The sequence below is a fragment of the Prunus dulcis genome, chromosome 1, assembly GCF_902201215.1.
Source record: "Prunus dulcis chromosome 1, ALMONDv2, whole genome shotgun sequence".
NCBI classification, from domain to species: Eukaryota; Viridiplantae; Streptophyta; class Magnoliopsida; order Rosales; family Rosaceae; genus Prunus; species Prunus dulcis.
In genome coordinates, this window is record NC_047650.1 from 28578922 (window position 1) to 28595053 (window position 16132).

At 38.6% G+C, this 16132-nt stretch overlaps 2 protein-coding genes across 3 annotated transcripts; one reads left to right on the plus strand and one right to left on the minus strand.

The window, feature by feature from the left end:
* Positions 1–4145: 4145 nt before the first annotated feature.
* LOC117613890 (glutamate decarboxylase 4-like) lies at positions 4146–6913 on the minus strand. The gene is made up of 7 exons (XM_034342500.1): positions 6740–6913; positions 6429–6633; positions 5762–5962; positions 5460–5674; positions 5097–5350; positions 4948–5000; positions 4146–4845 (listed from the first exon to the last, which is right to left on the minus strand). Exons 1-7 carry the CDS (start codon positions 6823–6825, stop codon positions 4381–4383), a joined length of 1479 nt encoding a protein of 492 aa, XP_034198391.1. The 5' UTR covers positions 6826–6913; the 3' UTR covers positions 4146–4380.
* Positions 6914–8759: 1846 nt separating this feature from the next.
* On the plus strand, positions 8760–11986 carry LOC117635650 (protein NRT1/ PTR FAMILY 8.3-like). Of its 2 annotated transcripts, none has more exons than XM_034369997.1 (6): positions 8760–9016; positions 9094–9159; positions 9717–9822; positions 9908–10125; positions 10266–10822; positions 10937–11986. In XM_034369997.1, the coding sequence occupies exons 2-6, from the start codon at positions 9109–9111 to the stop codon at positions 11757–11759; spliced, it is 1755 nt and encodes a 584-aa protein (XP_034225888.1). In that variant the 5' UTR covers positions 8760–9016; positions 9094–9108; the 3' UTR covers positions 11760–11986. The 2 variants fall into 2 exon arrangements, with proteins under 2 accessions (XP_034225888.1, XP_034225882.1); XM_034369991.1 differs by having other exon boundaries at positions 8760–9008.
* Positions 11987–16132: the final 4146 nt, after the last annotated feature.

The following is a 16132-nucleotide window of genomic DNA, read 5'->3' on the forward strand; positions in this document are numbered from 1 at the left end:
CTATGATCTCCTTCATCTCCATTATCTAATTACTTAATTATCTCTAATAAGCCATATATTTGTATTATATATTTAACAAGGCATTCATAGAGTTATTGATTCATCTCCGCAATGTTAAAGTTCATATCGGAATCTAATTAGCAACTTTGAAGTCCATATATGGCTGACAAAGGGTTGTGCGTGGCCTCCAATGGTGATAGCATCAACATGGCTGACGACAACAAATAATACCAAAGCTTCGAGTCCAATGACAGAGACAACAGATACTAACATAGGGGAGTTTTTATGTTTAAAATCAAACGAAAACATAGATTACAGGTATCATGTTTTGCTTTCTTAGGTTTTTGTGGGTTTTAGTTTTGAGGGCATTTGAGTATTTTTGTAAGAACCCAAAACAAAATATCTAAAAAGAAAGAAAATATCTCAAAAGTAAGGAAAATATCTTTTTGCAAAAAAACAAGTTTGCCCTCGCATATTTTAATGGGGGAAAATTTGACTTTTTAATCGAGAAAGAATTTGGGAATTCCGCTTACGCCATTGCGTAGAGCGCGGCGAAACGAGTTCGTAGACATGGAGTAGACCCGAATCGGAGCCATAACGAAGAAGTTATGGTCTAAAAACCGCGAAGGGCAAAACGGTAATTTGGCCAAAAAGTCAGACTTTTTATCTCTCTCTCTCTTCTTCCCCGTCACTTTCTCTCTCTTCCCTCTCTCTCTCCCGCGCGACTTGGCCCGTGCGCCCGTTCGACTTCCAGGCGGCGGCCCGGCCACCACAGGCCTAGCCGATCTCCGCCGTGGGTACCATCGGGTCCGCCTCCGTGTCACCGTTAAGACCTGACCGACCTCAACCCCGGGGCTGCCCTGAGCTGGCTGGAAAATCATGTTTTCCGACGGAGGTTCCTTCGAAGCCACCCGAACTTCCAGCTCAAAATTCTCCTTTGTTTCTCCACCAAATCGATCGAGTAAGGCACAAGGAGCCCGACAAGACCACAGAAGAGACCTACATGAAGTCCAATTAGCTCGGACCATCTGTGAGTGGACTTTCTTTCATAAAGGCTTTATTTAAATAAGTTGTATAGATAATTTCTATAAATAAGATTTCATAAGAGATTTATATTGATTTTATATAAATAAGTTTTCATAAATGAGTTTATTTGAATAATTTCAGTATTTGATCTTGAATAAGTGATATTGCATATTTTCGAAGCGTGATTAGCATTGTGAAACATCTTTATTTTATAATATTGGTTGAGCAGCAGACTTGAAGGTTTTAATACAAAGGTAGTAGTTAGTTCAGACTTATCAGATTTCAGAGAGTTATCAGATTTTCTAATTAGGCCACCGTGTACCCATTTATTCTTGGTGATTACCCACAGTTGGACCGATGTCTACGGACATCTAGTCCCATTTCAGTTTATGTTAGTGCACTTGACTTTGCCTCACGAGTTTCGAGGACGCTCGGACCGTGAGTGTCAGGATTTGCGGCTCGGCAGACTTGGTGTCCCGAGACCTGCCAGGATTGCGGCTCGGCTGACTCTGTGTCCCCGAGACCTGCCAGGATTGCGGATCAGGCTGACTACGGTCCCCTGCATCCTGCCAGAGCGACTCGAGTTGACTTGGTGTCATCGAGGAATCTGCCGGCGGGACAGGCTGATCATAGTCCCCTGATTTCGCCAGTTTGCGGCTCGGGTAGACTGCGTGGCACCCGAGACCTGCCAGGGGAATTGACGGTTATGATAGGGGTACAAATAGGTGGTACTTTCAAAGGATTTTGGGTTTTATCTTATTTAATTATGACATTCAGTTATTTTATATCAGCTTTTTCGATTTTCAGGCATTGGTACCTTTTTATATTGTTCAGTTATGCAAGGTTTGAACACAGAGCTTTTATACAAGTTTGATTTCCGTGTTTTATGCAAGCTTTGGTTTCAGTGCTTTTGTACGAAACTTTTCTAGCTTGAATATGATTTATATAGGATGCCTTGAGTTTAGCTTGCTTTAAATGGAGAGTACGTATTTAGTTTTATTTAACTATTTTTAAATGGGGGTTATTATGTTTATTAAATTATTTTCAAGAACATGATTTTTGTTCACTCACCTTTTCAACTTGTTTTTCGCCCCCAGGCCATAGAAGTACGCGGGATCCACCACCGGGCCATTCGTAGCTTCCGCGCCATCAAGTAAGGTAGAGTTTTGTAGAAAATCCTCGAAACATTGAAAACTTTAGAACATGCTCTGATATCTAGTATTAGTGGAAAAATGGAGTTAAGGACTATTACTTGGGATATTCTGGCTGTTGGGATGGAGTTAATGATTGTTTAACATGTGAAAAATTTTGGGATTGGTCAAAATACAGGGGAGACTCTGCCGAATTTTCGGCAGGAGTCTAAGGAAAATTTTAAAGAGAATTTGTTACGAGAAGGGTAAAAGGGTCTTTTGTGCCCGACATTCGCCAGGTGTCGGACACGCACAGGACTGGGCTCGAATTTCAAAGCGAAAATTGGGTCGGGTCCTGTCAATTTTTAAGTGAGTTTTTGGCTATTTTTGAAAGTTTTTATAAAAACTAACATTTATGAAATATGGGGTAAATTTTGGCTATTTTTGATAAAAACTCGCTTAGAAACCCAACCTCAGACGTGGGTTTCGAAGCTAGAGAGCACGCCTCCAGCCATCTCTCTTCTCTCTCTTCTTCTTCTTCTTCTTTCTCTCTTCCCCTCTTCTCTTCTCCTCTTCTTCTCTCTCTTCTTTATGCTATCTTCTCCCTTTCTTCCCCTCTTCTCTTCTCTTCTCCTCTTCTCTCTTCTTTCAGATCCTCTCTCTCTTCCCCTTTGCCATATCTTCTCCGCTGCCATATATAGACCTCAGATCTTGGATGAAAGGCATATGGTGGAAGAAAAAATTGGTGAAAGGCATATTCATAACTTCTTCCTTTATATATATATATATATATATATATATATATATATATATTAATTTTGCAATTTTTTTTCTTTGAGATATGAAGGGAGGTGGCTGAGGAGTCTAAAGATGACGACTTATATTTGTATTTTTTTATAGATAGAAAATCGATTTTGTTGTAATTAATTTGGAAATGAGAATATAAAAATAAAAAAATAAAAACATGGAATACTAATATAAACTTTGGTGTTGTATTGCACCAAACAACTTTTTAAAATCAAATCATATCCCAACCCTCACAATTTTCAACCATTCTTCAATTTTCAACCCTCACAATCACATAAGAGGTTTTCAAAGAAGAGTATTATGACCTTGATTGAACATTACATAAACAGCTCTATAACAGTTTATATGAACGGCTTTTTGAGATTGCTTATTTGAGGGTTAAAAGTGAATGTTTTCTAAGTTCTTACTCAACAAAATTCATAGCGCACACGGAGACATTTTACAAAAATCCTTACTTCGTTAGGATTTAAGAAGCTCTCATACAGCATATGTTATACTGACCAGCTTGATGAGCAAAAGACGCCCCCACTACGACATGTAGAACCAATTTTGTCTGTGCACATGAATCAAATACATGAAAAAACTTTGACAATTCATTTGAATTGATGGTGATCTTTTTCCTTTTGGGTTTTCAAAAATAAAAAAAATTCATTTCATTTTGTCTCTCAATAACAGCAACATTAACAGTAACAGCAACAACACACAAACACATCTCAAACTCAAACATCATATAGGACAACCATAACCATGCATAAGAGCCAGGGTCATGACCTGCCTATTACAAGAAAATATGTGATACATCGCACACGAAATAATGCCACAAGATCTCTGCTTCTAGCTAGCAGTCTCTTATAAGCCTGTTTATAGCAATAGTTTCAAATTTTAGTTGAAGTATCTTAGAAGTAATTTAATCTTCACCTTTATTTAGCAGGGATTATGCATGTTTAATTTGCAGCAACTGCGAGACTTGATTTCATTGCATTGCTCCCAAGCCAAAGTCAGAATTACTTTGTATGGCATACACTTGGTTGATTTAATACTTATAGCTTCCTTTACTCTTCAACAAAATACATTTCTCGCTCAGAGGGATGTGGAATAGTAGGATCATGTTATGTTGACGGTGACGGTGACGGATACAGAGAAGAATAAAATTAATTAAAACTGAAAAATTGCTAGTATATATGTCAATCTCAAAAATTCTGTCAATATATAAGGGGCAATAGAATTAGTAAATTAGCCCGAGAAATTAACACGACTCATAATTAGGACTCCTCAAAGTATAATAATCAAACGCCTAAAAAGAGAAAAACACCTCAAACAAAAGGAGAACAAAAAAAAACTCCTATATGATCGACGTTATGAAGTTCAAATAGACTCGATCTCCGACAACAAAAAGAAGTTGCTAGTAATAAACTTCCTATGCCTTCCCATTTGCAACACCATTTGCAGCCACTTTGTGATCACCGTTTGCAACACCATTTGCAGGCACTTTGAGGAGGCCATTTGCAGCCACTTTGAGATGACCATTTTCAATGGCAGGAGGAGCAGCTGGATGCAGCATATCGAGCTCTTGCAGGACGTGAGTAATATCAGAGACAAGTCGCTCAGCAAGAGTGCAAGAGAAGTCTTCCCTTATGACAACACGGAGCAAGGCCACATGCTTAGCGTCCGCCGGCATGGAATATGCAGGCACAATCCACCCGGACCGACGCAAATTTTCAGACACCTTAAACTCATTGTAACGGCTTCTATTCTTGAGAGAAAACGCCACCACTGGAACCCCGATGTCCTTTGACAAAATCTTAAAGCGTTCTGTTTTTATCAGCCCGGCTTTTAGCACCATTGCATTGTTCTGACAATTCTCCATGATATTACGGTATCCCTGCATTATAAAAAATAAAAAAAGCAAAAATGAGATCACTTATATTTCAATAATTTTCAGGATATTGTAAAATTAGTGTTAATGAATTAGTCCGTCTCTCACCTCAAAACCCAATCGGATAAGCTGATAATATTGAGCAATAATCTGGCTAGAACCTGCGAATTAAATAATAGTAAACTAGTTTAGTAATCATTGGCATGATGAATTAGAGGTTTAGATCAGAGGAAGTTGCTATATGTTTATTGTCTCACTTTTAGAGAAATTGAGGGTGAAGGTGGGCTGGTCAGCTCCAAGGTAATTGATGTGGAAGATAAGGTCTTCAGGCAAGTCCTCTTTGGCCCTCCAAACAATCCACCCGATTCCAGCATAAACAAGGCCATACTTGTGGCCGCTGACATTGATGCTCTTCACCAGTGGAAGACGGAAGTCCCATTCAAGATCAGGATACAAGAATGGTGCAATGAACCCACCACTGGCAGCGTCGACATGAATTGGGGTATCCCATCTGTGCATACATCCATTGCCAAATCAATATTACTTTCAAATTAAATGTTAATCCAACTATATAATTGCAATTAAATTAGTGTATGTGAAGCAAATATGTACGTACGCACCCAGTTTGCTTGTTCTTTTCCAGCAAGAGATCATTCAAGAGCTTCACATCTTCGAATTCTCCATTGTAAGTTGATCCCAAAATAGCAGCAACGCAGATGGTGTTTTCATCCACCATCTCCACAGCCTTGACAGGGTCCATTACATAATAGTCTTCCCTCACTTTCACTTCCTTCAGTTCTACTTCAAAATACCTTGCAAACTTCTCCCAGCATACCTGTGTATATACATAATTACAAAGATTAATTAGGGAGAAAAAAATCAAAAGAAATTAAAAGAAGTATAAAGATGAGATGAAATTTACCTGGACATTGGCACCAGTGACAATGTTAGGCTTATCGTAAGGCTTGCCTTGAGCCTTCATCTTGTTTTGCCACTTTCTCTTGAATGCAAGGCCTGCCAGCATTATGGCCTCCGATGATCCTACTGTTCCTGTTCCAGTCGCAGCCTCACCTTCTTCATGCGGTGCATGGAATAGATCTGCTATCATGTTCACGCACCGATTCTGTGTAATCAAACACACGACAGAGACAGATAAATTTATTAGCATCAATTCCCCATTGAATCGTTGACTCAACGACATTCAGTCTTCGGTCGTTTCAGTTTTTCTACAAGTAAGTAAGGCCCACCACACGTGCCATACTCAGATTTTATTTTATTTTGTGTAAAGAAAAAGAAAAAGAGATCTTGCCAGAGAGAGTCACGTCAAACACACAGAATCACTGGCTCGATTTGATTTTTTCAAAAAATACACCAAAAAGAAAAAGCTTTGACAAAAATACAAAGTTGAGGAAAAGAAAAAGGGAACGGTATAGAAATAAATTATATATATATTTTTGTCTAAACACTACTAAGACATCAACCAATAAAATACTTAAGAAATCGTCAACTTAACGAATTAACACTCCTGTGCTGTTCTAAGCTTCATTAGTACAGAGTTTTACGTATAATCTGGAAATTAATTGCAGTACCTGAAGCTCAGTGGTAACAGGGTACTCATCCATGTCAACATAGTTCTTGTTCAGGGAATCCATGATAAGCTTCTCGCACTCTGGCTCCATCCATGTTGTCACAAACGAAGCCAAGTTGAGCCTTGGCTTCCCATCAAGCATCAGCTCGTCATTGATCATCTGGAACGCCACGTCCTTTGGCGTTGAATTCTCCGGCATCTTATACCTGCAATTTATTTATTATTTATTGCATGCATCCATCAAAACCCAAATGCATCTAAGCCTATATATAAACACAGTACATATATATATATATATATATATATACTTACTTAGCAGGTGAGTCTCGGATATAGCGAGAGGCATAGGTTGAGTGGACAGAGACATCGGAAGCTGAGAATGTTTTTGAGAGGCCCATGGTGGTTAGCGTCAAAAACACACAGAGATAGAGAGAGAGAGAGAGGATGTCAGGACAGCCCTAGGGCAGAGAAGAGCTAACAGATCGAGATGGCAAAAACGAATTGGTGAGAAAAGTAATTGAAGGACAAGGGTTTATATACAAAGCTAGCGTGAGCTTGGGGTTGCTTGGGGAGGAGGGTTGAACAACCTTTATGGTAATTAAGGCTATCTTAGTCGTTTTTAGACCTGTGTGTGAAAATCTTTCCAGATTCTCATGAGCACCATTATAGGACATTTTGGAGCTTGTGTATTATTATTCTCTATGCTATTTTAAATTTTATTCAAAGTGCTGAATTGAACGTTGACTGAAAAAAGGAAAGTAAAAAGAAAAAAAAAATCAATAAATAAAAAAAATGACTTACTTTAACTTCGTCAACAATTTAACATTATTTAATCCCACAGACAAAAAAAAGAAGTAAATATGATAGTTAATGCACGCAAAGCATGTATAATATTAATATATGTTTGTTCCAGAAACGTTACGTGAAATTATTCATTTGTTTTGAAAATACGAAATTCAAATTGACCGCGTGATTTTGAAACGAAAGACATGTTCAATGGTCAACAAGACTAGTGGTTGAATTGATCAAGTGCTAGGGCATGGGAGAAAGCCGCTAACCCACCGAAATGTGATAAAAGGAAGGGAAACAAGAGGAAAACAACACACATCCCCCGAGAGGAGATAGAGAAAACCATGGGAAAAAAAGAACCTTCTTTATTATTATAGAAAATTGAATATTTGAATTCTTAGGAACGTTGTAATTAATATTGCTTTATGCTCTGATTACTAATTAATGGCTCCAAGAGAAGAGATTGATAAAAGCATCTTGCGGTAAGAGGGAAATTATGAACGCGATCGGGCATATCATTGGCATCATGCAAATGCATATATTCCTCATGTCCTGTGTTATCAATTAACTTTTAGACTCGCGTTATCGAACTTCCAGTTCAATGGAGAGCCCCTCCTTTCAGCCTGATATTCATAATTCATGTTCTAGGTATTAATTTATTAATTTGCCTCTTCACTAAATTTGTGTGTCTGTGAAAACGTCTTCCTCTTTAAACGATAACGAAATATAAGTACATAGAATTATTCCATTAATATTGATCACGAGGATGGAAATGAGTACATTTATTGAAACCGGTTAATTATAAGACAGAGAGTGAGCTCTAAGGTAATTGCTTGGATTGTTTTTCTCGGGGAGGAGGGAATTGGACTGTTACAATATTATGCCCTAAATTAAGTGCAACATAATATATATGAGATAATTTCCTTAAATATTGCATAATTGTCACTTCATTTAATTGTAATATTTGATTTTCTTGCCTTGTTGATTAATTTTGCCCATTCTTTTTCTTTTATGGAAACAAAACAAAAAATCTAAAGAAAACTTTTCAATAATGAGAATGTGCTTTACCGGGGTAAGGAATGAATAAAGACCGCCAAATTCTACGTAAGGCATTAACCCACAGAAAGCAAGAGAATGAGATGCAAGAAGGAAGTGAAAGCCGACGGTTTGAAGAGGGAAGTGGACTGGAGACCAGAAACCGGCAACTGGGTCATCCAGCCGGTGGACCTACCTTTTTCAATTTCTCTTCTTGGATGAGAGAGAGGGGGACGCGGCGAATCTACGAGCAACCGGTCATGCCAATTCCCCAATAGCTATTTACCACGTTTCACGGTGTGTGAAGTGAAACACTCTTTTGAGATAAATCTTTATATGGGCCTTGGGCCCAATATGACTAACTAATCTGGGCTGGAAATGCCCAGCCCAATCTTCACGAAAGAGCCGGGCGAGGGAGTCTTGGGTACCCACCCAAACTCTTATCTGTTAAGCAACCTACTATTAATATTTAAAAAGAACAAAAGGGTATCAATGTGAAATTCACGGCCTAACTCTTTTTTGTCTGATAACCCTCGCAAAGTCGCAAGGAAGGGTAGTTGTTGAAAACTACCCTTCTTTCTTTCTTCCTTCGCTGCTCAAATTCAAACAAAAAACCTGGACATTTACGTCTCCTTCGCAATTCCAAGTCCCAAGTCCCAAGTCCCAAGGTCCTGTTCCTTCTACGTCACCACACACGATACCTTGCCCTTGGCCCTTACGCGTGTCATCTGATCTAAATACTATTCCGACTTCCAAGGTGGAAAAGTAATATCCTCTGCTCTCTTTTTCGTGACTTAATGTTGAAAACTCTTTTCATTTCTATTGCATAATTGCATTTTCAGAGAGACAGACGAGAGATGGGTTCTCTTGAGGAGGAAAGATCGCTCTTGGAAGATGGTCTTATTCAGGTTCTTACTCTCTCTCTCTCTCTCTCTCTTCATCTCTCTTAGCTGTCTCTATTTCGTATTAAAGTTTTTTCCTTGGAATCTGTTTTATTGATTAGGCTTCAAAATTTGGTCTTTGATGTGAATTAATTGAGGATAATTTTGGGCAAGAATTGGGTTTCTTGTTAAACATGTTTCTCCTTTTAGTTTGAGGATGGTTTGGCTCATGACCTATTCCAGTTTTCTTTAACTGACATTCAATTACAAAGATGCCTCTAGTCTAGTTTGAGTTTGTTCATTAGAGTGAATTTTTAGATTGAGAACCTGGGAAATGTTTGACCTTGAGTCAATTTGTATTTGGGAAAGTTATTATTGAATTAGGTGTCTGCTTAAGTTTAATTATCGGAATTTAACTGGGTATCCTATATTTTCTATTTGCGTTTTGAGTCTCATGACTTCTGCTGGCAAGACATTTACACTGCAGCGTACTTCTCTTTCCTTTTAAAGGATTTTCTTCCACATTTATTTATATGTTAACGGTTCCAACACATGTAACATTATTCACATGATTGCATCTTCAGGATGAAACCAATGGACTGTACACTGGAGACGGTTCAGTTGACATTACCGGGAAGCCTGTTCTTAAGCAAAGTACTGGGAATTGGAGAGCGTGCCCCTTCATTCTAGGTGATCTTTTGTTCTTTACATACCTTTTGTCTTGTGCATTGCCTTATGGACTAAGTTTTAATACCTTTGATAATATACATTACAGGTACTGAATGTTGTGAACGTTTGGCCTTCTATGGGATTTCCACTAACCTGGTTACATATCTCACACACAAATTGCACGAAGGAAATGTGTCTGCAGCAAGAAATGTTACAACTTGGTCGGGCACTTGCTATCTCACACCTCTAATTGGAGCTGTCCTAGCAGATGCTTACTGGGGGAGATATTGGACTATTGCTATTTTCTCCACCATTTATTTCATTGTAAATACATATTAAATTTTGGTTTTTCTTCCCAATTTTTGGTGCATGGAAGAATTTTGTCTCGTACACTTGACCTGTTGCTTCTGTTGGATCATCAATGGTTATTTACAGATTGTTTCACTGATTATTATTTGGTGTAGGGGATGTGTACTTTGACTCTCTCGGCATCAGTTCCTGCACTGAAGCCTCCCCAATGTGTGGATTCAGTATGTCCTTCAGCTAGTCCGGCACAGTATGGAGTATTCTTCTTTGGGCTCTATCTGATTGCTCTAGGGACTGGTGGGATCAAGCCATGTGTTTCATCCTTTGGGGCTGATCAGTTTGATGATACTGATTCTAGGGAAAGAGTAAAGAAGGGATCCTTCTTCAACTGGTTTTACTTTTCAATCAACATTGGTGCTCTAGTATCGAGTACTCTAATAGTCTGGGTTCAAGACAATGCTGGGTGGGGATTAGGTTTTGGTATTCCTGCATTGTTTATGGGCATTGCTATTGTTAGTTTCTTTTCTGGCACACCCCTTTATAGATTTCAGAAACCGGGGGGAAGCCCTCTTACAAGAATGTGCCAGGTTTTGGTTGCATCATTTCGTAAGTGGAATTTGGACGTCCCTAGAGACAGCAGTCTCCTGTATGAAACACAAGATAAAGGCTCTGCCATTAAAGGAAGTCGTAAGCTGGAGCACAGTGATGAACTGAAGTAATGTTCTGAACGTTTAAATTATATTTTTCTTGAATAACTCAACCTTATAATCAAATTTTTAAGTATAATCAAACCTTCTTAAAAATTTATGAACTTTGTTTTTTGCTGCAGTTGTCTTGATAAAGCTGCTGTGATATCAGAAACTGAGACCAAAACTGGGGACTTCTCCAATCCATGGAGGATTTGCACTGTAACACAAGTGGAGGAGTTGAAGATTTTAATACGAATGTTTCCAATCTGGGCTACTGGAATTGTCTTTTCTGCTGTTTATGCCCAAATGGCGACTATGTTTGTGGAACAAGGGATGATGATGGACACATCTGTTGGGTCTTTCACCATTCCCCCGGCCTCCCTCTCATCTTTTGATGTCATCAGTGTTATTTTCTGGGTCCCCATTTATGACAGGTTTATTGTCCCGATTGCTAGGAAATTTACCGGTAAAGAAAGGGGTTTCTCAGAGTTGCAGCGGATGGGTATTGGTCTCTTTCTGTCAGTGCTATGCATGTCGGCTGCTGCCGTGGTAGAGATGAAACGATTGCAGCTTGCAACAGAACTTGGTTTGGTTGACAAAGAGGTAGCTGTACCGCTCAGTATCTTTTGGCAAATACCTCAATATTTCTTGTTGGGTGCTGCGGAGATATTCACATTCATTGGGCAGCTGGAGTTCTTCTATGACCAATCTCCAGATGCTATGCGGAGTTTGTGCAGTGCATTGTCGCTTCTGACGACTTCATTGGGAAACTATCTGAGCTCTTTGATTCTGACAATCGTGACTTACTTCACAACACAGGGCGGTAAGGCTGGATGGATACCAGACAATTTGAATGAAGGCCATTTGGATTATTTTTTCTGGCTCTTAGCAGGACTCAGCCTCTTGAATATGTTGGTGTACATAGTGTGTGCCAAGAGGTACAAAAAGAAGAAGGCTTCTTAAGGCTTTTCCAGGAGGCCCTTTGCATTTCTTTAAACCATAAAGGGAAGAAACTGAAGAAGTGATGTGTAATGTTTTCCCGTTTGATGGTGCTGAAGCAATCTGTAAAAATCATTATGTCTTTGATACTTTTGTAAATAACCCACTACGCTACAAGCTGTGCATTTTTCTTAAAAGTCATTTGAGATTATAAAGAAGAGAATGTGTGTTCCGCTTCTTCTTCTTGCGTAGATTTTTGGCTTGATAGATTGTGTGTCGTCTCTGTCGGGTACTACGGCATCGGACCATATGTCATGAATGGGTGTCACCCTCAAGTCCCAAATTTATTGGAGCTTTGCATACTTGTTTTTAAAGCCAACAAACAAACAACAAAATATCCAATCTGTTTATGCGTCCAACTCCTCCAAAGTTCCATTTCAACATGAGTCTCCCATGACAACCCATCCATCAACCATGCTTTGCCTTCTGAGTTTCTCTTCTCTCATCAGTCGTTTGATAAGTCGCCAATGAATGCCCAAAGTAGAACACAATAACAGAGAAAACAGAACACATGACATAAATTGGATTAATCCTATACTGTTGTAAACGAAATAGAAATTGGAGAGAAAAACGGAGGAAGCAGAGGAAAACTTCTCTGCAATCGGAATTGATCATTTCTCTATGTGTCCCTTACAATGGAGGAGGTGAATCCTTTTGTAGGAAAATTCTTCCAACATGTGGGCTCCATCATATTATTCATGTGGGCTCCATCATATTATTTATAACACTCCTCCTTGGAGACCACAAATGATACGGAATATGTCTCGTTAAAAACCTTGTCAGGAAAAACCCAGTGGGACAAAAAAAACTGGTCGAAGGGAAAAAGAGTACATAACCATGTGTAACATAAAATTCTGTGTATATTGACACACGTGCGATACTGCCTCGTTAAAACCTTGCCATGAAAAACCCAGTGGGATAAAAACCTGGACGAAGGAAAAAGAGTACAGTGTGTAAAGGTCTGTATTGACAGCACGCTCCCCCTAATGCTTGGCAAAATATCTTGAAGCCATACTGTTGATCAGCTTTCTGAATATCATAGTTGACACTGCTTCTGTGAGTAAATAGTGTATGAAGATCTTTATTAATACTACGCTCCCCCTGATGAATAGCTCCTCCTGAAAACTTCATGACTAGCTTGTTATAGTAAGCGACCATAGAGATTTTCAGAGTCCGCATATCTAATAACACTGGAGCTATTGTTAAATTCACTCAAAAATATGCTCGTATATGGTGTTATGCTTTAGATAGCATCAAATATGCCTCACATCATCCCAAAATGATGGTGATGGAGTTGGCTCTATCTGAAAAAATACGATGTCCGGTCCAATATACTACCGAAAAATCTTAAAGTGTCCAACGGATAATCCTCATAAAAATGCTTCAATACTTTCTGAGTATAAGCAAGAATCTCGTTGGCATAATGCTTGATCTTTAAGTTAAGACAAATATTTCTTGAATTCTTCAAAAGCTTTAATGTGTTGCAAACACATTATAATCCATGTACTCACTAAGGCAATTTATGCACAATAGTATGGAGTACAGATTTTGTGCTTCAGGCACATGTCCTTCAGGGACTTGCTTCATGCAATTTCAATCCTTTCAAGGATTTAGTTTAAAGGGATTAAATTTTATGACACATGATATAGCTTTAACCCAGCTATTTATACATCTTTAGGGAATCGCTTCTGGCGATATGCTCCTTGCATTTAATCACCCTTAAAGACAACATGTTGGTCTCCGTAAATGTGCAATAAAGAGGCACAATGAAATCTATAAATATGGAGAAAACCCAACATTCCTTGTTTCTGCTAGAAATGTTGTGTCATACAAATTAGGTATACTCCCTTTTATTCCGAACGCCCAAGTATAACTTTCAGTATTAACATCTTTTGGGGTTCGTACTATGGGTTTGTTATTTGACGTTCATTCTCATCTATAATGGAATTACCTTATTCCATTTTGGCCAATGATATTGTCGACATTTAATAATTGAACGTGGTTCCAATCAACACAGCCCATTGATGATTTGAGTAGCTACTCCAAAATCAAAATTTGTCATTCATCAATTCATGATCCCACCATTCTCACGTGCATGCGCATACATCAATTATAAGCATTTATTAGCTTTTGGGTACCCAAGCCACTGCAGGGGGCTTTTATTATGTGAGAATGTGGATTATAACCTCCAATGGAGCGTTATTTTATAGTAGGGCGTGGATAATCTCCATTTAGGGAGTTGGAACATTTAGAACCCATATATCTGTCATGCTGCAGGCATGCCACAGATTAATACATACATGTCAATTAATTTCTGGGACTTTAACCCATACAATTTGCTACGCATTAGGCGTGCACAATATCAATATTGACATGTCAAAGGATTGTCCTTTCGGGACTTCAATCCACATCATTTGCTACGCAACAGGCGTGCATCATATTGATCACTGCTATACCCATATTTTGTTCTTATGAGACTTTAATCTGTGCAGTGTATTATCAATGTATCCAACTTGCAATCTGTAAAATTTGCATTAATAATTCATGGATACATACAAGCCATTCTTTTGGAATGGACTTATCTCCCCATTTGGTTACCTTTCCAGATAAAATATCAAATAAGTATATAAGCATAAAATAACACAAGTATTGCTTACATCCTTAGGTGGGAGAAACTTTTCTCAAGTATCATTCAAGCTCGTATCGGCCCAGTAAATATAAAGTATCGCTTGATGATCTTGTTATATCCTGCAAGAGCAAAAATCACAATTCTTCTCCCTTATGAACAGAGAGTTATAAAAGAAAGAAAAGATACAAATATTGTGATATTGATTGCAAGGTAAGGTAAGCAATCAAGGAAGAAAGCTGGTGGGAGCAAACAACAAGCTCTCATTTCTCCTGGTCTAGAAGGATCTCAGGAGATTAGAGCATATTGTCGCATTCACAGTTCCCTGATGTAGTATAAACGTGATCAGGGATAGTCTCGCTTCCTGAATTGATGATCAGAGATAGTCTTGCTTCTCGGGCATATTGAGTGCTTACTGATAAGAAAACAAGTAGATATCGCATCATTAGGTATGGAGAAAACTAGATATCTCATGCAAAGAAATTTCTTTTAGTAACACATTTATACACCAATACAATGAATAGGTAAAACCGGTGAATTTCAAATTAACCACAGGAAAATTGCGAGATTCTCGGGATACTTTTGAAAAAGTAGCTCCGTGAAATCCGTAAAGCAAGATCGGCTTTGACGAAAATAATACTTGAAAATGCCGAAAGTGCCGACAGGCATTATAGAGGCCACGTGAAGTTTTGGACTCTTGCGAAAGAAAAAGATAATGTGGGGATTTGAGAAGATATTGGAATCCTGAAAAGTTGCCACATTTTCGTCTATAGATATTGCCTTTGCAAAACTTGATTGAGCAACTGCGTTTCAACTCAACTTCCTTCATTTTCTGAAACTTTAGTTTATGTAAAACTTTCTTTGAAACCTTCTTAAAATGGCTTCCTCTTCTTCCTGCCCAAATGATTTCAATTTAAATGATGCTCCCACAACAACCAGTGACGCCAAAGTTTGGCGTCCATCCTTTGTATCCCAAAATCGTCATCTCACAGTTAATGATTCTGTGATGATGAATGATGCTACTGCTGTCATAGTAGCTAGGAATTTCATTACTCCAATGGATGAAATGTTGTTGACAGGGAGGTCTGAGGAAGAAGCTATTAATGACTCAATGGCTTCTAGCATTCAGAGTGCTGCTTCTGTTTCTAACATGGCTGATCGTTTGCGTGTTAGAGCAAACGAGGTTCAGAAGCTGACAACTGAAAATTATTCTCTTCAAAGAATGCTTCATGAGTCTCAACAGGAGGTTGAGAAACTTAAAGGAGAGAATAATTCCTTGTTGAAACTGGTGAGTTCGTATTCCGTTGATACACTGAGAAGGCTAGACATGCTGCAGGTCTCAAATGAAAGAATTTTGGGAGACCACGAGAGACTCATGGCTAGGTTTAAGAGGCGCCGTCCTCTTCCTTTAGAGGCTTCCAGAACATAATGTAATTTTATAGATTTTACAGGTCCTGCACCTTCATTGCAGGTGGAAAAAATCTATCTGTTATATGTTCCTTTCCTTTTATAATAATAATTGCGCACATTCTTAAACTTGCATATGTGGTTTTTACGTCTTTTCAAAATGACGGTTTGGAACCTTGTGCCGTATAGGTTCAAATAACCACATCCACTCCTCCAAATTTCATATTTCAATGCATGTGAGCCCGTAACTTCTGGTCCGGGCTAAACACAAAACTCAGAATTTATTCGTCCTTTTTCAAATGGA

What these genes read in the sequence shown, in the direction of transcription:
- LOC117613890 (XM_034342500.1), bottom strand. Translation starts at nt 6,825, where the DNA reads ATGGGCCTCTCAAAAACATTCTCAGCTTCCGATGTCTCTGTCCACTCA. An exon ending in CTGTTACCACTGAGCTTCAG is followed by an intron (nt 5,963 to 6,428) that starts GTACTGCAATTA and finishes TTGATTACACAG; the next exon opens with AATCGGTGCGTGAACATGAT. An exon ending in GAAAAGAACAAGCAAACTGG is followed by an intron (nt 5,351 to 5,459) that starts GTGCGTACGTAC and finishes ATGTATGCACAG; the next exon opens with ATGGGATACCCCAATTCATG.
- LOC117635650 (XM_034369997.1), top strand. Translation starts at nt 9,109, where the DNA reads ATGGGTTCTCTTGAGGAGGAAAGATCGCTCTTGGAAGATGGTCTTATT. An exon ending in TGGAAGATGGTCTTATTCAG is followed by an intron (nt 9,160 to 9,716) that starts GTTCTTACTCTC and finishes TTGCATCTTCAG; the next exon opens with GATGAAACCAATGGACTGTA. An exon ending in GAGCACAGTGATGAACTGAA is followed by an intron (nt 10,823 to 10,936) that starts GTAATGTTCTGA and finishes TTTTTGCTGCAG; the next exon opens with TTGTCTTGATAAAGCTGCTG.